The sequence below is a fragment of the Cryptotermes secundus genome, unplaced genomic scaffold (assembly GCF_002891405.2).
Source record: "Cryptotermes secundus unplaced genomic scaffold, Csec_1.0 scaffold518, whole genome shotgun sequence".
Taxonomy (NCBI): Eukaryota; Metazoa; Arthropoda; class Insecta; order Blattodea; family Kalotermitidae; genus Cryptotermes; species Cryptotermes secundus.
The window spans coordinates 631,769-655,140 of NW_019731580.1; the positions used below are offsets into that span (position 1 = coordinate 631,769).

At 44.9% G+C, this 23,372-nt stretch overlaps 1 protein-coding gene across 7 annotated transcripts in view; it reads left to right on the forward strand.

Annotated features, from left to right (window-relative positions):
• The window catches only part of LOC111867183 (SPARC-related modular calcium-binding protein 2), a 108,967-nt gene that overhangs the window by 6,192 nt on the left and 79,403 nt on the right, over nt 1-23,372 (forward strand). For all 7 annotated transcript variants that reach the window (XM_023856778.2, XM_023856781.2, XM_023856779.2 and 4 more), the window contains exon 2: nt 3,364-3,476. In XM_023856778.2, the coding sequence (XP_023712546.1) occupies nt 3,381-3,476 (96 nt within the window). In that variant the 5' untranslated portion in view covers nt 3,364-3,380. The remainder of the gene's footprint in view (nt 1-3,363; nt 3,477-23,372) is intronic.

The following is a 23,372-nucleotide window of genomic DNA, read 5'->3' on the forward strand; positions in this document are numbered from 1 at the left end:
CCCTCAGGGAAAGAGCCCCGATACCCATTGGATAGGAGGTTAGGTGGACAACAGAGTCAGTCCGGATAACGTGGAGAAAATTCTTGACCTTGCCGGGACTCGAACTTTGACCCCTCGGTCGTCCAGTCCGTAACCAGTCGCTATACCGACTATACTATCCCGGCTCCCGTGAAGTGTAGACTATACTATTAAGGAATCATAAATTAAAAGTTGAATGTCTTGAATACAGTTCTACGTATTGTCACATGTATCGTCAGAGATAGCAACTAGAACTGCACGCAGCCATTTTCTTCCCTCACGAGGAAGAACACGGTCCCAGACTTTTTTATCCTTGGCGCTACAGCCCTCATTTGGGCCTAGGCCTACCTCCATGAAACTCTCCGTCTTCACTTCGGTTTACTAGATCTTAGAGATTCGGTAGGATTCCTTGGGCGGGTGATCAGTTCGTCGCAAGGCCTCTACCTGTACAAAACACAGAAAGACGCACACCAAACATCCATGCCCTGAGTGAGATTCGAAACCACGATCCCAGTGTCCGAGCGAGCGAAAACAGTACATGTCTTAGACGGCTCGGCTACCGTGACCGGCAGTGTATAAAAATAATATATAAGAATTCAGTTCGTAGCTCACAGGAAACAGATCCTAACCCTCGGTCCCGACTTCCTAGCGAGCGAAGACAGTGCATGCCTTAGACCTCTGGGCTACCGTGACCGGCAGTGTATAAGGATGATATATAAGGATTCAGTTCGTACCTCACAGGAAACAGATCCGAACCCACGGTCCCGGCTTCCGAGCGAGCGAAGACAGTACATGCCTTAGACCACTCGGCTACCGTGACCGGCAGTGTATAAGAATAATATATAAGAATTCAGTTCCTACCTCACAGGAAACAGATCCGAACCCACGATCCCGGTCTCCAAGCGAACGAAGACAGTACATGCCTTAGACCGCTCGGCTACCGAGACCGGCGGTTTCAGACTTTAGGGTGATTAAATCAAGGAGAATGAAATTGATATGAAGTGTAGCATGCATGAACTAACTACTTGGAGCTGAGCCGATCTTCAGAAGTCGCCAATTGTGCAACTACTCAATAACTTACCAGTATTCTATGGAACCCGAAGGTCCATTACCGTGCCTACGAGAGCCCTCCACTAATCCCTATCCTGAGCCAGATCAATCCAATTCATATAACTCCATTCTATCCCTCTAAGATCCAGCTCCCACCCACGTCTAGGTGCAGCACGCATGACAAGAAGAAAAACGCGTACAGAATTTTTGTTGAAAGAAACCTTCGAAGGGAAGAGACCATTTGGAAGACCTAAGCGAAGACGAGAGAACAATATTTATAACTAAACTCCGTGGCTTTTAGTCCGCAAGTGAACTACACTGACCGAGCGGCCGCCGCTTGTCGGCGAAGTTAGTGCCAACTTTTTTCGGGTAGAGGGTGTCGCGTGGTCAGAGCAACGAAGCCCCACGGCCGTTAATTTCGGTTTTCCAGACCGGAGCCGCTATTTCCTTGAAATAGCTCCTCAATTATCTTCACGAGGCTGAGTGGACCACGTTCTCAGAAAATCTGGTACAGCCGAGAATCGAACCCGAACCCCCGGATCTGTAGACAGAAACTCTGACTACTAGACCAGAGAAGCAGCCAGTAATATTAATATGGACCTTAAATATATAGGTTTGTGTTTGTGGAGTAGATTTTTCTGGCTCAGAATAATCTCCAGCGATGGGCTGTTGTGACCATGGCGCCCGGTTTCCGTAAGAGGCCGCACATTTCTTGCCAGTGTGACTCATCTCATGAATGATAGTCCCAAGGAGTGAGACATGACTGAAATATAATTCCTACTTTAGAAACCTATACAGAGCGGGAACTATAATAAAATTCATGAAGTTTATGGACCACAGAAGACAGATTTGTATCAAACTCAGGGCTGGATATACAGCTGTGGGGGCCCAGGGGGAATTAAAACGTGGAGGCACCTGTCTGTAGTAACGAATTTTGGTACTATCTTTTTTTATTCTTATTTTATATAATAAATAAAGATACGAACCAGCTTCTCGTTCCTGGTTATCAAATCCGTGGTTTTAGTCCGCAAACGAACTATACCGACCGAGCGACCGCCGCTTGTCGGCAAAGTTAGTGCCAACTTTAGCGAATAGAGGGTGCCGCGTGGTTAGCACACTGAATCCCCAAGGCTGTTAATTTCGGTTTTCTAGACCAGAGCAGCTATTTCCTTGAAATAGCACCTCAATTGTCCTCACGAGGCTAAGTGGACCCCTTTCCAGACCCACTACTTCTCAGAAAATCTGGTAGAGCCGGGAATCGAACCCGGACCTCTGGATCTGTAGGCTGGAACTGTGACCACTAGACCACAGAGACGGTCGTTCCTGACTATAGAGATGCAAATATGTCCAAATCTGTGTATTCCATTTCTGTTTTGTGGAGGCCCAGGGGCGACAACCCTGGTAGCCCCCCTTAAATCCGGCCCTAATCGCAGGAAAGAACATATATACGACAGGAATATGTGAAAACATTCAGTTCAGAACCTCCTTGCTTCTCGCCTTTTCTCCCAAAACACTCCAAGACTCTAAAATATGAAACGATACTCCCGTCAGCTACATTGCTTCGTACAGTTGCGAAACCTGGCCTTCCACTTTAAAGGAACAAAGATTAAAAGCACATTTTAAGATAAAGTGGGAAAGGAAAACAGTTGAATCTAAGAAAGATCAGGGAAAATTACGTAACAACAAGCTTCACCTAGTATTGTTATGGTGATGAGACCAAGGACGCGGATGTCTGCAAGCGCAGGTTGCATGGTGTTCATTCCGCGTGCGGACTTTGGTTCATCAACACGTAAGACGAGAGGTAATTGGACCGGTCTGCATTTGCGACGGACTTTCGGCAGGCATACCAACATACCGTTCATAGAAACTATTCCTGTCAGTAAGTAGTCCCACAAGGCCGCGACTTAGCTCAAGCGGTTAGTCTCTGGCTTCCCACCCAGGCGGCCCGGGTTCGATCCCGGGTCTGGTCAAGTGGGATTTGTAGTGGACAGAGTGGCGCTGGGGCGGGTTTTCTCCGACTATTTCGGTTTACCCTGCCAATTTTCATTCCACTAAATTCTCCATCATCATAATCACCCGGGGTAGGTACAATAGGCCAGCGAAAAAAAAAAGTAGTCCCACATATTTCTTCCTACGGCTACTGGCTCTCGGTTTAAAAGAAAAATACACATTAAAAGTGCCCGAAAACAAAATTCTCAGGAAAATATCACCCCTCCCAACCTGCCGGTGCCCATGTGCACGATATAATTTGAACTTCTATTTTTACTTTCACAACTGACATAACTGTCTATGCAGGGAAAGCTGTCTTCAAGATGTGTCACTGCGGGACTGAACTCTTCAACACGATGTTGCTGCTCTTTGTCGTCATAGCTGCTGCACTTGTCCACACGGCCAGCGCGTCAGAACAGGTCAGTCACAATATGATGATGATGATTATTATTATTATTATTATTATTATTATTATTATTGAATTATCGAACTGAATTATCAGATAAATTCCGTGGTCTGTAGTCCGCAAGCGAACTATACCGACCGAGCGACCGGCGCTTGTCGGCGAAGTTAGTGTCAACTTTAGCGTTTAGAGGGTGTAGCGTGGTCAGCGCAACGGATCCCCACGGTCGTTAATTTCGGTTTTCTAGACCGGAGCCGCTATTTCCTTGAAATAGCTCCTCAATTATCCTCACGAGGCTGAGTAGACCCCGTTCCAGACCCACTACTTCTCAGAAAATCTGGTAGCCCAGGGAATCGAACCCGGGAACTCTGGATTTGTAGCCAGGAACTCTGACCACTAGACCACAGAGGCGGTATTATTATTATTATTATTATTATTATTATTATGCACAGATTACATATTACTTACTTACTTATGGAGCTTCTTGAGGAGAAGCCAAATCTGCAGCTACCCAAGAATTTCCCACCATTTTATGGAACCCGAAGGTTCATTACCGTGTTCACAAGAGCCCTCCACTGGTCCCTATCCTCAGCCAGATCAATCCAATCCATAGAATCCAATCCTAGCTCTCTAAGATCCATTTTAATATTTTGCACCCACCTACGCCTTGGTCTTCCCAGTGGTCTCTTTCCTTCTGGCTTTCCTACCAATATCCTATTTGCATTCCTCTTCTCACCATTCGTGCTACATGCCCTGCCAACCTCATCCTCTTTGACTCAGATTATATATTACATCCTATTTGCATTTCTTTTCTCACCATTCGTGCTACATGCCTTGCCAACCTCATCCTCTTTGACTCAGATTATATATTACATCCTATTTGCATTTCTTTTCTCACCATTCGTGCTACATGCCTTGCCAACCTCATCCTCTTTGACTCAGATTATATATTACATCCTATTTGCATTCCTTTTCTCACCATTCGTGCTACATGCCCTGCCCACCTCATCCTTTATGACTCAGATTCTATATTAAATTGGTTAAATTTAAGCTTGATACGCGTCCGTAGTCTGGAATGTGATGATGTTAACTGAAGCTGGACTACATCCAGCAGCGATCTGCGGACCTCTGTTTTAACCGTTTCTTTCCTCAAGCCCAATACAGTTATCCTCTTGCTCTGGAGGAGTTAAAATTCCATACTTTACGTACTAGGAGACATAGCCTCGATGCTCACTTTCTCACTCAAGTTTACTTTGGTTTCAAGTTCTGCCCTTCTGGTCTGGAAACTGTTGGTCTCCGACTTCCTGTTCGGTATATCAGAGACTTTGCATTGTTCAATGTTTGCTCCTCATGTAAAAATTGTCCCTCTGCCAGATGTGCAGCAGCTGCAGGAACATTCACGTATTCGGAGCCAGGAACGTTCTCCTGTCGTTTTTTGTGATGTGTTATTATTATTATTATTATTATTATTATTACATGTAGTATGTATGAATATTATCCTTTCTCACCTCATAATGGCACAACTATTGCAAATGTACTTATTTTACTTTTCTCGCCATTTATCGGGGGCACGCGCTAGCGCAGTTGGTTGAGGCACTATGCTACAAGCCGGGATCGATTCCCGATGAGGCCACTAGAATCTTCAATTGACTTAATCCTTCCAACTCATCCTCTAACAAAAATAAGTTCCACGAATCTTCCCGGGACCTAAAGGGCGGCCGGCGAGTAACATTTCTTCTTTAATATATTTTTTCAGCTCAGAATTAGGACCTTCAAAAATGTACTCTTCAAGTGTTACTAATATAATCAAATTAAGGAGGGTGAGATGGGCGGGACTTACAGTACGCATGAAGACAATAAGAAATACATACAAATGTTCAGTCGGAAAACCAGGATGCAAAAGATAATTTAGGAGACCCAGGCGTATATGGGAAGGTACTATTAAAATGTATCTAAAATAAATGAGATGTAAGAGTGGAGAGTGGATTCATCTGGCTAAAGACAGAGTCCAATAGCAGGCTCTTGTGAAAACGCAAACAAAAGATCGCGTTTCTGTGAAAGACGGGGATTTTTGACCATCCCTGCGACTGTCGGTTTCTCAAGGATTGCTCCACCAACTTAGCTGGGTACACACCGGCCCATCCCGGTGTCTGTGTTCTCTATGGACGTCTGTCAGACTTGCTACAGAGGGCTGAGTCCGTCTCGGAGGTATTACGTCTTGCCGGTACCTCCTGCAACTGTTGGCTCAAGCAGGGTTTGAAGTTCCCACAGCTGCAGTTACGTAACATTCTGTAGCCCACTCAAGGCTAAGAGACGTTTCGGAGGAATATATCACCTCCATCTTTTAAAGTTGAAGAGTAAGTCAACCAAAAACCAGCATGAAACAAGCAGACTTCTGTGTTCATTAAGCTTCTTTCTTGCTTGGATTACCATTCGATCCTGGAGATGGAGGCATCATGTTACTCCGAAACGTCGGTTAATTTTCAGCGGACTACAAGGTGTTATATCCACGAAGATAGAACTCTTCATTTGGTTTACGGCATAATTTTACGATGGTCAGCCTGATAAGTCATAAAACGTATTAGGATAATGATTTAAAACATCTGTAACCTACCCACCCACCCACCTATGGCTCTATAGCTCTTGGACCTTGGCCGCTTTTTCAGTTTCTTAATCCTATACACAGTCGGTAGGACCCCTTGGACGAGGGATCAGCCCGTTCGCAAGGCTGCTACCTACAAACAGAATAAGCGCACACTATGATCGGCATATCTCGAGCAAATGAACCTGTAGAGAGCGGAAACAAATCCGATTTATAAGCTGGATAAAGCAGACTTCAGATTATTCATTGTATTCGTGAATGGGTTCTGAAGTAGACTAAAATGCACAAGTTACTCGTGACTATCGAAATATTAAACAAAATCAAGTTCAGGTTTAGGCAAGAGCGGCAAAGTTCTGAGCACACATATTTCCTTACGGCACTGGTCTTGCCGAAGGGGTTTGCGTGGCGGTATTACTTCTGACTCGTATTCCAAGGGTCCGGATGTCGACTATCGTGACTGAGATTTTTACCCCTCCAGGCAAACCTCGGAACAGTACCTCGATCAGACCACGAACGCATCCTTTCAAATTCTTTCTGATCCTTCATCTTCTGTGTTACACACTCTAGTCACTGACAGCCACGTGAAATAACCCCCAAGTCACTGGTTTTGATAGTCACTTATTGCTCATGTAGTTGAAAAGAGAGAAGTTAAAGTTGTACCTGTGCTTAACTGGTGAAGCAGGCCATGAAGACAATGGGGGACCGGAGGTATAGCTCCACCTTTCTTGACCTCGGAACTAGATGGAGATGTGAGGTCAGCTTCAGGTCCCTGCGGCTTTACCCCTAGGGAAAGAGCCCTCGGTACCCAGCGGATAAAGATTAAGCTGTCAATGTAACAGGCCGTGGAGGTTCAACGTCGAGGCTCCTACATTTTTTAGACAATCGCCTCATAGATGGCGGTAAGGTTGTCAGCCTTACGCACCGGCCACCCTTTACCCCCAGCAAGATTCCTCGTACTCATTTCTGTTAGAGACTGAGTGGACCGCAGTTCCATAGTGAGGTTGGAAGGATTTGGTCAATTGAAAAATCCAGAGACCTCATCAGGAATCAAACCAGCGACCTTCCAGATTGTAGTGCTTCAACCGACTATGCTTCAAAATTGATACGAGGTTGATTTTTCATTTGACTGATAGTTCCAGCTGCACCGGCCCTGGGGTCGACTCAGACTCTAACTGAAGTGAGTACCAGGAATATTTTGGGGGCATAGGCGTAGGGCTGACAACCTTACCCCTATCTATGAGCCGATTGTGGGAGCCTCGACCTCTCACAACCCTATGGACCCTCACGGCCTGTTACAGGGATACCTTTACTTTTTACTTCTTATGATTAATTGTTAAACATGGTTGTTTTTTGAAAGGAATTAGCAATTTAGTTAGGAAAGGAACCTACCGGTATATATTTTAATCAAGTCTGAAATACTCAAGGAACATGCTAGGCTTATGTAACTGCGGAAAGCATTAGGTGCCTAACAGAATTCACATACATTTCTATATAGGACTTTTTTAGTTCACAATGGATTAAAAAAAGGGGATGCTTTATCCCCGGTGTTTTAAATTTTGCTCTAGAATATGCCACCAAGAACACCTAAGAGAGTCAATGAGGGGTCGGAACTGAAAGGCCTGCGCCAAATGTGTGTTTATGCGCACCTTGTTAATTAGCTGAGGAAGATTACAGTCGGTAGGACACCTTGGACGAGGGATCAGCCCGTCGCAAGGCCGCTACCTGCATACAGGACAGCACAAACAAAATAAACGCATACGGACATCCATATCTCAAGTAGGATACGAATCCACAATCCCAGTGTTCGAGCGAGGGAAGACAGTTCATGCCACAGACCCCGCGGCCAGTGATCGGCCGAGGAAGTAGAACTGGAACCGCTCTCCACGAGACCAATAAACAAACAAAATACTGTATATTAATGTGACACCGAACGAAACCCAGCAAAAACCTGTGTGGCGCCTAGGAAGGTAGAACAGCCTGTCCAGCTGAGGAGGCCTCGCTTCTGGGCTGGACTGGGAGCTGTGGTGGGGGCTGCGATGTCCCTGCCGGTCCCGGATATCCCGCTGACAGGAGCCCAACAGAAGATTGGCATCATGACAATGCTCCACTTGATTAAGCAAGGATGTATGACCCTTGGCTCTGCACGGGTAGAGTCAATGGACATTTAGTGGACCTCAATATGGAGTGTTTCGGCTGTAGGTTTTTAAAGATCCAGAGCAAAACGGGTCGCACAGTGGACCCAGTAAAGGTCTGAGTGCTTAAGGGGCGACTATAAGTTGTCCCCTCTTATGTCAATAAGATGCAGGGACCAATCATGTTTAACAGCGTTACAATGACATCATATATATAGTGACATGAAGCCTGAAAGCCGGAATAGCGGAGCAAGAGTAGATGTTCATTGGTAGGCAACGACTCGGTAAACAGGTTCCCGCGCCCAGGAATACGTAAGCAACAATCGAAGTACTGTTGAGCTATAACGAAGGAAACGGTGTTTTCTGTTGGGTCCGCTCCGAGGTTATATAACGAGGATCCCAGGCCATCTGAGCGAATAATAATTGAGAGAATCTCTTTAAGACGGCAGTCGAAGACGATTGAGAAGAGATGGCAACGAGTTCAGTTGGAAGATGCGCGTGAAAAGAAGACTTTAGGTGTGCTGCAGTTATAGTGAGACGTATAAATCCGTTGCCAGGACACGACTAGTGAAGATTGTGAAGACTTAGCCGTGTCCAAGCGATTTGCAGTGCGGAAATCAGCAATAGTGTTATAGTTATTTGTAGTTACGACTTGTAAGTGATCAATAAATCTATTCGCCAGTCCAAAACCCGTCTATAGTCACTAATACACGCAATAATATATATAAGATACAGGTTTTATGGAACCCTTGCTGATAAGCATTCATGAGAATGGTCACAGGTGATAGCAGAAATGCTATTGTTGCAAGACCGGCCTACCGGCAGGAAATTTTATCCCCAGCGTGGGTAAGAAATTTCTCTCTTCTCTACAGCGTCCAGAATGGCTCTGGGACCCACCCAGCCTCCTATCCAATGGCTACCGAGGGCTCTTTCCCCGGAAGTAGAGCGGCTAGGCCGTAAAGCTGACCACGCCCTCCATCTTGTGCAGAGGTCAATAAATGGCATCGTGTTTAATTAATTAGTCACACGGACAATTCTGAGACAACTTCGGGAGAAATACGGACACAGTTCGATCTAACCTGCATGTGTACGCCAAGTGGAGTATGATTTGAATTAGACAAGCAGAGACATGAATTAAATTCACTATACAAATTTTAAGGTGGGGGGAGGGCACGCGGTAGCGTAGTTTGTTAAACACTACTCTGCAAGCCGGAAGGTCGCGGCTTCGATTCCCAATGAGATCATTGGATATTTCAATTGACCTAATCCGTCTGGGAGCCGTGATAGCGTAGTCGGTATAGGGACTGGCTACGGGCTTGACGATCGAAGGGTCGGAGTTCGAGTCCCGGTAGGGTCAATAATTTTTTTCACGTCGTCCATAACGGCTCTGGTCCCCCCAGCCTCTTATCCAATGGGTACCGGGGTTCTTTCCCTAGGGCGTGAAGCTGACCACTCACCTGGAACTAGTGCAGAGGTCAAGAAAATGTGGATCTACACATCCACTATTCCATACGCCTTCATGGAGTAGCGCTTAATTGGTTAAGTACAGGGGGTAATTCTACCCTTTTCCCGCTTTATTCCTTCCAGCCGCACTATGGCCCTGGGGACGACTCAGCCTCTAACAGAAATGAGTACCAGGAATCTTCCTGGAGGTAAAGGGCGGCCGGCGCGTGAGGCTGACAACCTCACCGCCATCTGCGAGCCGATTGTCTAGAAAATGTGGGAACCTCGATAACCCTATGGGCCTCCACTGTCTATTACAGAGATAACTTTACTTTTGCGTATACAACTTTTAATATACACTCAAGGGCCAAAAGTCATGGGATAGCAGTATGTAAATTTATTTTTAAGTGGCGCCACCGTCCCTTGACGGCTTGGGAATGCCCAGAGCAGTATCAGTTGTGAGGTGTTCTCTCGTGAGTCAGGTTGAACACCGGCCAGTCTGCTCATGGCAAGCCGACGTGAATTATCGGAATTTGAACGGGGCATGATAGTGGGTGCCAGGCGGATGGGACATTCCATTTCCGAAATTGTGCGGTCATCCAATATTCCTCGATCCACGGTGTCACGTGTGTACCGGGAATACCTTGTGGATGTCATTTCCACCCACCGTGGACAGCGCAGTGGCCGACCACGGGTGCTTAATGATCGTGACCAGCGGCGTCTAGCTAGAATTGTCCGTGGTAACAGACAAGCGAACTGGCTGAAATCACATCCACATTCAATGCAGGAGGTACCAGACGCATATCCAGCAGGTCAGTGCTGCGTTCTTTAGCTTCCATGGGATATGGGCGCAGAAGACCGACCAGAGTGCCTCTGTTAACACCACGACACCGGAAACAGCTCCACATCTGGGCTTGTGACGTCGCTAATTGGGCCCTGGAGGATTGGCAACATGTGGCGTGGTCCGATGAGTCACGGTACCAGTTGTTTCGGGCGGATGGTAGGGTTCGGGTGTGGCGCAGACCCCATGAGGCCATGGACCACAGTTGTCAACAAGGCACCGTGCAGGCTGGTGGCGGTTCCATACTGGTGTGGGGTGTGTTCACGTGGCATGAGTTGGGTCCGCTCGTCCACCTAAACACGTCATTGACCGGTGGCCGCTACGTTACACTGCTTGGTGACCATTTGCAGCCCTTCCTGGACTTCGTGTACCCCCACAGCGATGGGATATTCCAGCAGGACAATGCACCGTGTCATCGGGCAGGAGTTGTCCAGAATTGGTTCGAGGAGCATTCTGGAGAGTTCCGACGAATGGTGTGGCCACCACGTTCGCCCGACATGAACCCAATCGAGCATTTATGGGACGTTGTGGAGAGGTGCATTCGCACCCAAAATCCTGCACCTACAAATACCAGGGAGCTGTGGGCGGCTATCCAGACGGCATGGCCCAACATCTCTCCAGAGGTCTTCCTGGAATCGATGCCACGTCGAGTTGCTGCACTTCGCGTGGCTAGAGGGGGGTCCTACACGATACTAGGTACCTATCTCACGACTTTTGGCACTTCAGTGTATATTCCGCTTTAACAAACGTAATCAACGTCTGCTTAGAGCTTTCACAGTTAAGACATTTAAAAGGAAAGATGTGGTCTCCACGCTATTCCGAGACGAAGAGCAAGCACAGGTGAACCAAGCGGCCGCCTGGGGCACCATGATTTTTTGGGATGGTACACTTTCCCCTTCTCTTTTTCCTTCGGGAGGGACGGAGAAAGGGCTTTTATTTAAATCATAATTATTTTCTATTGCTCTTCTGTCCACATCGTGACCATTAATTGGCAGTAATCCAAACATGTTATGCAACAAAAGTAAACAATACTTTTAAGAATTACGACACCAATGATGAATTTCGTCACAGAGTCTCGGAACTTATTATTATTATTAGTTCTGACGAAGTTCTGAGAAATTTGAGCTGCTTTAACTGAAGAGTGGGAGGGGATTTCTCGTCGCCTGGGGCTGTACTTTGTCTTCAGCCGGCTCTGGCAGCGTGTGCTTCTTCTGTGTTCTTTGCGCAAAGATTTAGTTATGATAGTATCATTTTTATCCACATCTGATATAACTGTTACAGAGCTGTAACTTCGTTTGTGTTAGCAGGGTTACTGTATGAAAGGCGAGGAAAACAATATAGAGAGACATTTCCCACTGTGCGACGTACCTCTTACGCCCCTAGACTGTGTTCTGCCCAGATATGACGCAATGAATATGGAGTGTTATTAAGCAATTGATTAAATGTAATTTGTCCATACTGGGACTGCAGGAAGCTGCGCATAGGGGCATCCTGGGGACATCACATCCACAGCAGCAGCTCTTAGGATGGACTGAAGTTAGACACAGCTGACCAAATGAATGTATGAGGGGTAGGCTTCCCCGGCCCTTGCACCGCGACCTACAGTGGTCTACAGCAGACCATAACTGTTTGCATGCTTCAGATACTAAAATACCGAAAGAATTCAAATGGGAGCTATAAGTTAACATTTGTCGAATCGAATGATTGACAATTTTCTGAACGTTTTCACAGTTCAAATATTCCCTAGTCTCACAGTGAAACTTCACTCACTACTTCTTTCTTTAATTCGCATAGTGGAGGGTGGAGTCCAGTTGGGTCCACTCGGCACGGCGGCCACTGATTGGCCTATTGTACCTGCCCCGGGCGATCATGATAATGGAGAATTTGGTGGAATGAAGATCGGCAGGGGAAACGGAAGTACTCGGAGAAAATCTACCCAGCGCCACTTTGTCCACCACAAATCCCACATGGCCAGATCAGGGTTTGAACCCGGGCCCCCGCGGTGGGAAGCCAGCGACTAACTGCTTGAGCTATGGCGCAGCCCCTCACTCACTACTTGATTTCAGAGCGAAAGTTAGCCCGCCCCTTGGTCTCTGAATGAAACCTCACATGTTGCTTGCCTTCAGAGTGAGATTTCACGTACCCTCGGTCTCATAGTGAAAATTCACGCACTGAATCCGTTTTCGTGGAAGTCGGAACAGGATAAAGGCATAAAACATAAAGAATATGATAATGAAAAGTGCCGCCTTCTGGGAGGTAGCACCGTGTAGGCCTTATGTGTGGTTCACATGGCGCCACCTCCCAGAAAACAGCATTCTTCGTAGTCACCGCCATGAAAACCTCAAATCTTACAAGATGATAATATATTTCTCAAAAATGGTTCAATATACATAAAACTGATACGTAACATAACATAACAGAACTACATAGAGCTGAGTCCATCTTGAGCTGCTCAGTTACTCAAGAATTTCCCAACTTTTGCGGAACCCGAAGATTCATTATTTTGTTCACAAGAGTCCTCCATTGGTCCCTATCCTGAGCCAGATCAATCCAGTGAACACCACCCCATCTTATCTATCTAAGATCCGTCTTCATATTATCCTCCCATCTACGTCTAGATCTTCCGAGTGGTCTCTTTCCTTCCGGCTTTCTCACCAAAATCTTACATGCATTTCTCTTCCCCCCATTCGTACTACATTCCCTGCGCATCTCATTCTCCTTGATCATTCCAATTATGCTTGGAGAAGAGTATACATACAAGCTATGAAGCTCCTCATGAGTGGGCCCGGATTTTTTGAAAATGCATATTTTGAGGGGTTTTGGTCGTTATTGCATATTCTAAACGTAAGAGCATATTTCTGCATATATGTTGGAATTAAGAATAATTTCAATATTGTCTAACAAAATCGGTTTTGCCTGTGTTTTGGACATCCCTTGCCAGTTGCTATTTTCACCCCTCTGAGTAACGGTACTTTTCCCACTTACAATACAAGCAGGTGGCTTGGCTATTTCGAAAGGGAGGGGGTGGGATTTTCCTGAATTTCTTTGACCACCACAGCAGACAGTAGCATCAGAGGGCTGGTCTCAAGAGAAGCCTCTTTAGTTAATGTGTTACTCTTTACTTTAATAGTCTGCATCAAAAAAGTGTTCGTGTACTGAAAATGCCCAAAGAAAAGTGCAGCAGTAGATATTTAAAAAAATCGGGTGTCGGGTAATAGTGACTTTTCAACAGACGGTGTCGTCGTGTACTCTCAAGTGTGCGCAAAGGAAGTAAAAAGTGAGAAGGAATTTCAACTTGAACAACACTCAAGAACGACTGCACATATTGCGGCAAAGAAGGGGAAGAAGAACAGCACACCACAACAACTGCTTCTTACACAGGTCAAACCCAAGTCCTCTGTTAATACATTTTCAATCGATCTATGTAAGGCTTTAGTACGCAGCAACATTCCACGGAACAAATTAAGCAATCCAGTTCTGCGATCATTTCTGGAGAAATATTGTGTACTTTCTGACATCGGAGGGAACTGTGTCTGGATATCGGTGGATGAGACAACCGATTTATGTGGCCNGCCTACCTCAGGTTCCTCTGCCACCTGAACCTGCCCTAACTACGTGGGGGACATGGATATCCGCAGTTTCATTTTATCAGGAGAATTTCAATCAAGTAAAAGAAGTTGTTACAAAACTTGAAGACGTGTATGCATGTGTCCGTGAAGCAAAAGTGGTGTTTGGAAGTGATACTGTTTATCAAGATGTGAATTTTATCCATGCACATTTTTCTACAGTTTCAAAAGCCATTGAGAGCTTAGAATCCTGTGGTGCACTCCTTCACGACTCACTTGAACTCGTTCAGAAAGCAACTTGTTCACTGAATTGCGCTCCAGGCGAAATTGGAGAGACGATTAAATGCAAGTTAGAAAAGGTGTTGAATTCGAACCCAGGACTGAAAAAGATTCAGTCAGTTAGTCAGTATTTGAGTGGAATTAGGGTATCTTTGCCAAATGAATGTTCCGAACCTTCGGCGCCAGTGTATAAATACTGTCCAATCACGTCAATCACAAACCCATTTTGACGGACAACAGACGCAGTTTGTCTCCAGAAAGCACTGAAAGACTTCCAGTTGCCCATTGTGATGCTACTTTCTGCAGTGAATGATACATGTAAATAGGTGGGTCAGAATAAAGTGACCTGTTTCTTAAGTGCATACTGTTTTATTTTTGGTGCATATTTTCCCGCATTTTAGCGCATATTTTAAGTGTTTTTAGCGCATAAAGATCCGGGCCCTACTCATTACGCAGTTTTCTCCACCTTCTGTCACTGTACCCCTCTTCGGTCCAAATAACGTAACATAACATGACATGACAACGTAACATGATATAACATTATAAAGTAAAAGTAAAGGTATCCCTGTAACAGGCCGTGGAGACCCATAGAGTAGTGAGATGTTGAGGTTCCCACATTTTCTACACAATCGGTTCATAGATGGCGGCAAGGTTGTCAGCTTTCGGCGCCGGCCACCCTTTACCCCCAAGAATATTCCTGGTACTCATTTCTGTTAGAAGCTGAGTCGACCCCAGGGCCATATTGCGGCTGGAAGGATGATATCACATTATACAAATATAATTTAGATGCTTAGTTTTAAACGTTTCTCCATATTTAATGAAATATAAGGAAATGTCTACCTGTTCCAGTACACGGCATGGGGACGATCTGTTATCCCATGCAAATAGTTCTGAGACTTCTCTTAACAAGGATTTAGAAAGTATGTAGAAACAGTTATAACAGTAGGTCAAGGTTCGAGTTAAGTTGTAACGTCAACGCAGAATGATGGGTTTCGCGCTATTACTGACACGGGAAAATAAAACTGAAAGTTAACCTGTAAAGTGTTCTACACATCGAACGATTAAGTCATGACCCGTTCCGAGACTAAACGAATTTTTGTGTCCATCTTCTTTTTTTGATGTTCTATGACCGCCTCTGTGGTCTAGCGGTCAGAGTTCCTCGCTACAGATCCAGAGGTCCGGGTTCGATTCCCGGCCCTACCAGATTTTCTGAGAAGTAGTGAGCCTGGAACGGGGTCTACTCAGCCTCGTGAGGGTAATTGAGGAGCTACTTGAAAGGAAAAATAGCGGCTCCGGTGTAGAAAACCGAGATTAACGGCCGTGGGGATTCGTTGCGCTGACCACGCGACACCCTCTATCCGCTAAAGTTTGCACTAACTTCGCCGACAAGTGGCGGCCGCTCGGTAGACATTTGTATAATGCTGTATCTGCATATAAGGGTAATGGGGTTTAGGTGCTGCATCATGAAGCAGTTACTAACGCAACAGGAATAACAAAATGCAGCTAGAAGATTTCCCCGTCAAAATGTTGAAGAGAAATGCGGTTCATTTTGATGTTCTCACTGCACTCACTATGATCAGAGCTATAGTCTGATGTGTGACGCCGTATAGTCTTGCAGAAGTTTAGAGATATTTTGGAGGAACGTTCTGCTTATATCTTCAAGGTCGAGGTAAACAACCAGCAAGAAGCAGACAACAAAGTTACTATTCTCTCTGTGTCTTCTTGGTTGCTTGGATTACTATTCCACCCTGAAGACTGAGGCAGTACGTTACTCTAAAACGTAGATTATACGGCGCCACACAGTGGTTACTCCCACGGAATTTATTCATTCATTCATCGATAGCTGTACAGCCCTTTGTTGGGCCCCGGCCTCTTCTTCAGTTCCGTACTGATTTGTACACAGACTGTAGGACTCCTTGGAAGGGGGATCAGCCTGTCGCAAGGCCAGTACCTAAACACAGGACAACACAAACACAGAATGAAAGCATGAAGACATCGATGTCTTGAGTGGGATTCAAACCCACGATCCCAGCGTTCGAGCTAGCGAAAACAATTCACGCCTTAGACTGCGCGGCCACAGTGATCGGCCCTCTAACGGAATATTCCTGCACATTCACAAACAAACTTCAATCTTCTTGACTAGGGCAAATACACCTGGAGATCAACCAGTTAATGCTGCACAGTAAACATCCTTGTGCCTAGTTACCCAACCTGCTTCTTCTCGAGTAGAATTTATTATTATTCTGCTAGAATTTAATTTCTGTCTACGTCATTAGCTCTGACGTCAGATAGAAGCTGATTTAGGAAAGAATGAGAATAGATTTTTCTCGGATCTATAAGTCAACACGCTCCAACAGTCTCCATATTTTATAGCAGTGATCTATGACGCAAACGAACGCATGCATTATGAGATGAGGATCCGGGTACAGCATCACCTGGCAAAGCCTTCTCTCAATATTTGATAATACTAAGATCTCTCACATTCTGCGTTCATACTTTTCATCTTCTTTATTTCAAAATTCTTGTCCTGTCTTCGTTATTCAACCGCCTCTGTGGTCTGGTGGTCAGCGTTCCTGGCTACAGATCCAGTGGTGCGGGTTCGATTCCCGAAACTACCAGAATTTCTGAGAAGTAGTGGGTCTGGAACGGAGTCCGCTCAGCCTCGTGAGGATAATTGAGGAGCTATTTCAAGGAAATAGCGGCTCAGCTCTAGAAAACCGAAATTAACGGCCGTGGGGATCCGTGGCGCTGACCACACGACATCCTCTATCCGCAAGTTGGCACTAAACTTCGCCGACAAGCGGCGGTCGCTCGGTCGGTATAGTTGGCTTGCGGACTAAAATAAAGGAGTTTGTTTCTTTGTCTTCGTTAAGGATGTCCGGTTCAGTGTTTGAAGCATGAAAGTAAATTAGAGCATATATCGCAAGACCACAGTTTGTGGCAGACCAGCGTTTGCATATTCATAGCAAAGAAAGTTGACAGGAATGTGTAGACATGTACGTTATGTTTGTGTCAACACTGTTGACTGCTTGACAAAATTAACCAGCTCCTCATTCCGTAATATCTTCAGTTATATACAGGGTGATCATATAAGAACTTTATACTTTCAAAATTAGATAGACGACTTAATGCAAAAGTGTAATTTGATCAAGTCCAAGAGGAGATCGGCAGGGCATGTAGCACGAATGGGGAGAAGAGGAATGCATATAGGATATTGGTTGGAAAGCCAGATGGAGAGAGACCACTGGGAAGACCAAAGGGGGTAGACGATATTAAAATGAATCTTAGAGAGATAGGATGGATTGGATTGATCTGGTTCAGGATGGGAACCAGTGGAGGGTTCTTGTGAACACGGCAATGAACCTTCGGGTTACATAAAATGCTGGGAAGTTCTTGAGTAGCTGCACAATTGGCGGCTTCTCAAGAAGGGCTCAGCTCCATAAGTGAGTGAATCATTTCTCCTGGAAAGTCAAGCACGACGAGTAAATAGAGACTAGGCTGGGCGGATGTGAGCCGCAGTGCGTGCAAACTGCACACTGTTATTTTAAACTGCCCGGGTTTTTGTTATTGAGCGGTTCCCGCTAGATTCCATTAATTTGGAACAACTTATCACAGAACAAGAGCTGGTGTATACTGCAGTTAGCCAACACAGACACCATGATGACAGACTCTCGTCTGATGCCGCGTTAGTTTCTATATAATTCTTCAAGGCGCACTCAGTCTGTTACCAGCCAAGTGTAGGCCCACAGATAAAGGCTCAAACTTCAGTGTTGAGAATGTGACAATGTGTTGCAGGCCAGAGGACAGGCATCTCAGACAAAAGGTTCATATTTTAAAGTGTTCAAGGATAAAGAAAAATTTAATCCAAAGCTATAACAAAATATTTTAGATAGATTAAGAATTAATAACGCTGATCACAGTTGCCGCTTGGTCTAAGGCATGAAATGTCTTCGCCAGCCGAAACATTGGGATCATGGGTTCGAATGCCACTCGAGGCATGTTTGCCTAAGTTTCTTCTATGTTTGTGTTGGCCTGTGTATAGGTAGCCGCCTGCGACAGGGATAATTACTCGTCCGAGGAGTCCTACCAATTGTATATGAGATTCAGATTTCAGAATTAATTACTTCTGATAGGACACAGTCCACAGATCCTAATCCGTCAAGGTAGGAGAAGTACTGATACAGAGCATAAGGTTTCCTTGGGCTACTTAATTAACGAGGAAAATGAAATTATAATAAGGCGCTCTGGTGCCTCTTCTATGCTTGTTTCTTAACTAAAGTAACCATTCCTTATATTACACCGGATGTTGAATTGTGAGTTTGTTTCATTTTGTGACGTAAGTTTTAAAAGTTATAATTAATGTTTCTATTGATCTAAGTTCTGTGATATTTAGTTCCATTTAAAATTGTGGAAAATAATATAGAAGCCTTGGAAAATACAGAGAAAATTCATTATGCTGTAAAAGGTAAAGTTATCCCCGTCACAGTCCGTGGAGGCCCATAGAATTGTGAGACGTCGAGGCTCCCACATTTTCTAGACAGTCAGCTCACAGACGGAGGTGAGGTTGTCAGCCTTACGAACCGGCCACCCTTTACCTCCAAGAATATTCCTGGTACTCATTTCTGTTAGAGACTGAGTCGACTCCAGGGCCACAGTGAGGCTGGAAGGATGAGGTAAATTGAATAAAAATTAATGACATTTATTAAGGTAGCAAGGAAATAGCAATATGAAGCCTGAAGACATTTCTCATATTTAAGCAATGAAATGGAGAATGCAAAGTTACTGTGGTGTATCATGAAGCTGTGCCTCACCACTTGAGACGCATCGGCCAGGCTATGGACAGATAAAACCAGTCGTCAAAACTTGGCAATGCTGACGTTAAGGTCCATTTTAAGTGGTGGTGGTCTTCTCTGTTTTTTCTTTAGAGCCATAATTTCAACTGAAATGCAACAGGACCCTCAGCACTGTATGGCCAAGATAAGCTAAAGTATGTATCTGTTTGCATATGTACATCTTACTTCCGTTCTTTCTTTCTCTCTTCTTAACTTCTTTGCTTCTTTCTTTATTCTCTTCCATATTTTACCTCCCTTTGTTTCCCTCTATTTATCTGCGAGTCCTCTTTCTTTTTAAGCGTTTATCTTCACTTCTTCCTTTTTTCTTATTCTACATCAAGGTAGCGTATTTGGTTGAGGCACTATGTTACAAGCCGGAAGGTCGGGGGTTCAAGTCCCGATGAGGTTATTGGATTTTTCAATTGACCTAGGCCTTCCAGCCGCACTGTGGCCCTGGAGTTGACTCAGCCGCTAACAGAAATGAGTACCACGAATATTCTTGGGGGTAAAGGGCGGCCGGCGCGTAAGGCTGACAACCTTACCGCCATCTGTGAGCCGATTGTCTAGATAATGTGGGACCCTCAACATCTCACAACCCTATGGGCCTCCACGGCCTGTTACAGGGATAGCTTTACTTACTTACTTACTTACTTACTTTACTTTCTACATCAAGCATTGGAGCCGGGATAGCTCAGTCGGTATAGAGACTGGGTTCGGAGTTCGAGTTCCGGTAGGGTCAAGAATTTTCTCTTCTCCATGTAGTCCAGATCGGCCCTGGAGCCCACCCAACCTCCTATCCAACGTGTACCGAGGTTCTTTGCCCGGGGGTAAACCGGCAGGGGCGTGAAGCTGACACAACACACAGCACATAGGAAACATCTAACCATAAGCCATACAACCTCAAGCTGACATCTCCCATCTTCGGGATGAATTAACAAGGAGGAGCTTAACATTTTACTTAAAATGTTTTAAATTTTAAATATTTTAACATTGGCGTTTTAACTTGAGGGCAGTTTCGGATGAATGTGAGAATTGAACGTGCATTCAACAATCCTAACAAGTGTTGTGCTTTTACACGTCGACATATTGTAGCAGCGTTCACGCAGCAAACATAACTGTGTACATCTTAAACAACGGCAGTGTTTTCATGCTTGTACTATGTGCCTCTGATGATGGTTTTATTAAACCGAAACATGTAAGGCAGAAGTGATAAAGAAGTGACCTATAAATTGTTACACTCGACGGACTTTCTATTGACTTTGGAATTTTTTCCAATTTGGCCATCTTCTGCTTCGTGATTCGACATTCAGTTGCTATTGCAATTGTTATGCTTCGTAAAATATACGTAATATTTTTACCTCAATTAGGCTTTCACACAGTACTGATACAGTGAGCCGCTTAAGATTCAACGCAAACAAAAAAATAATTATCTATAAAGGAAATAAACAAACAACCTCGTTTCTATCTGTTTACTCTCATCTCTGCTACTTCTCTTGTCACAGAAGAGAATTTGTAACATTTTGAGAATAAAGCGTTGAAAAGATATTTGGACAGATAAACTAAAGAAAGATTTGAAGAACACTTTTTAATGGGGAGTTTTATAATTTGCTGGCTGTACTCCCTCCAGGCAAATGTCGGCATAGTACCTTAATTAAGCCATTACAGCTCCATTTCACGTCCATTCTAATCAATCATCAACGCTAAATATTCTGAGCTGCTGACAACGTCGTTAAATAAACAACAAATAAAGTTTTCTGCATGTAATATCGTTACGGTATGTGGAGAATGTGAGAAATGAGACTTTTCGTTACAAAATCCCTAGGGATTTGGAAAATATACATGTAAGTGAGTGGATACTACAGTGGGTCCGGATGAAAGGTATCCAGAATTAAAATAATTATATCTCAGAAAGCTTTTATTATACACATTTATGTGTTACACCATTACAAAGGGAAACTATCATACTTTTTCTCTGAGTATATAATTTTCTTAATGAATTTCAATGTGGGCTCCCTTGGTGGCACGACAAGTATCCATACTTGAAGCATGTTTGGTGTTTCCATAGCCACAGCGCCCCTTATGCGGGTTTTCAGGTGTTGAAACTCGTTGATCTTAACCTGGTAGACAATGTTCTTCACATAACCACACAAGAAAACATCCACTTGGGTTAAATCTGGCGACCTAGGAGGCCACTTCTGCCTATCGATCTCCCAGCCATCACTCTGTCCAGGTGATTCCCAACATGGTGGCAGAAATGTGTCGGCGCATGCGCGTAAGCCGGGCATGAGAAAAAAAAAACTTTCAAGAGCTTTCCTTTCCGATTACAAAAACGGGACATGTGTATGACAATTAGTTTCCGAGATATAATTTTTTATTTTGCATACCTTTCATCGGGGCACTCTATATTGTCACGTGTAGGGGGTTGGCGTGACGAATAATTGTGGGTACTAGATTTGATTGATTCGATTTCCTGGACGTTTATATTACAATTTCACTTGATCACAACAGTTCACACATTTATCTCCTGGATAACGAATCTCTCACTGTTGTCTAGTCTTCCACTTGAGCTCTGTAATTAAGTAATTCAATACCGAATTAATGCTGGGTCTGAGTACTTTAAGACATTTGCGGTTTTGTTAATGTGGGGCGCTCTCTCTGATGAGAAGACTGGGCTATCGTTTACAATTGTTGCTGGCCCTCGTCAATGCAGTTATTCTCAGGTCCGAGCCCCGTGGGACTCACGACCATATTTTACTGTCTCAGATTCGAGACTTCCTTTCGTCGCCTCCTACGACTCGCAAGGCTACGGTGAAGGTATTCGACCCCGCCTCCACACCGTGTAGAAGTCACCTCCTTCAACAGTAGAGTGTTGCATTCTTCGCCGTTGCTTTACTTCGAACGGCTCGTTGTCGTGTGAACAGCCCGTACCTATCCGTTATAACGAAAATATTTCTGTACGCATTGCCTAGGAATCGACGTCTCTCTATGCATTGCATTGCGTTGCTTATTCAGTCATGTTCGTTACTGTGAAAATGTATTCCAACAAGCCGTTACCTAGCAATGGATCCACGTATCACAATATTAAAATTTATAGAAGAAAATGTTTGTATCAGACCACCTGTAAAAAATAAGGTAAAATTGTGCATATGCCTAATTAATTAAGGACTACCTGAGGACGTAAGTGGGAGACGAGGTACAGCTCCTTCATTCATGATCTCGGCACTAGATGGAGATGATTGGTCAGCTTCACGACCACGCCGCTTTACTCCCGGGGAAAGATTCACCGGTACCAATTGAATAGGAGGCTAGGTGGGCTCCGTAGGCGGTCTATTCACTGTGAAGAACAGAAACATTTCTTATCCCTGCTGGGAATCGAACCCCGCCAGTCCTACCCGTCATTATATCGAGTAAGCTATCCCGGCTCCCTGACGTAAGAATGGAGCGGATGAAAGGAACTGACCCTACATTGCTAGCCACGGTGACCAAGAAGGAACGCAGTCTCCAGCTGAGCTAAAATATCGCCCATTGATGACCACATACCAGCGCTATAAGCGCCCGACAATGCAACATTCTAACGAGATCTGTATTCATGGTCAGGTAACAAAACGGGTTTGGGGACAGGAGCCGAGGACGTCAGCGGCTTTATTTTTAAAAGATGTGAATTTTATTTATATATAGGAGCCGGGATAGCTCAGTCGGTAGAGCGACTGGCTACGGGCTGAACTACCGAGGGGTCGGAGTTCGAGTCTTGGTAGGGTTAAGAATTTTCTGTACTTCACGCCGTCCAGACCGGCTCTGGGACCCACCCAACCTCCTATTCAAGTGGTACCGGCGACTCTTTCCTAGGGGGTAAAGCGGCGGTGGCATGAAGCTAACCACTCACCTCCAGCTAATGTCGAGGTCAAGAAAATGTGGATCTATATGTCAACTCCCTGTAACGCGTTTACCCGGCGCCGGTGGGGGTGGCAGTTCCCGCCGCCGCCGCGTACTTGTTACTAAAAACTCTCGCTAGTGCCACTGAGAGTCAGGGGTTCGTCTTGGTGCAGGAGCTGACGCTAGAGCCCAAGATTAAACAGACCACACTCCACACGTTGATAATATTATTAACCAAGTTTATTGAAGAAGAAAAAGAATGAAGAAAGATACATAGAAATGTTACATTGAGAATGACGACCCTCGCCTCTTGCGAGCTGCCTTCTATCTGCCAGCCTCGGGCT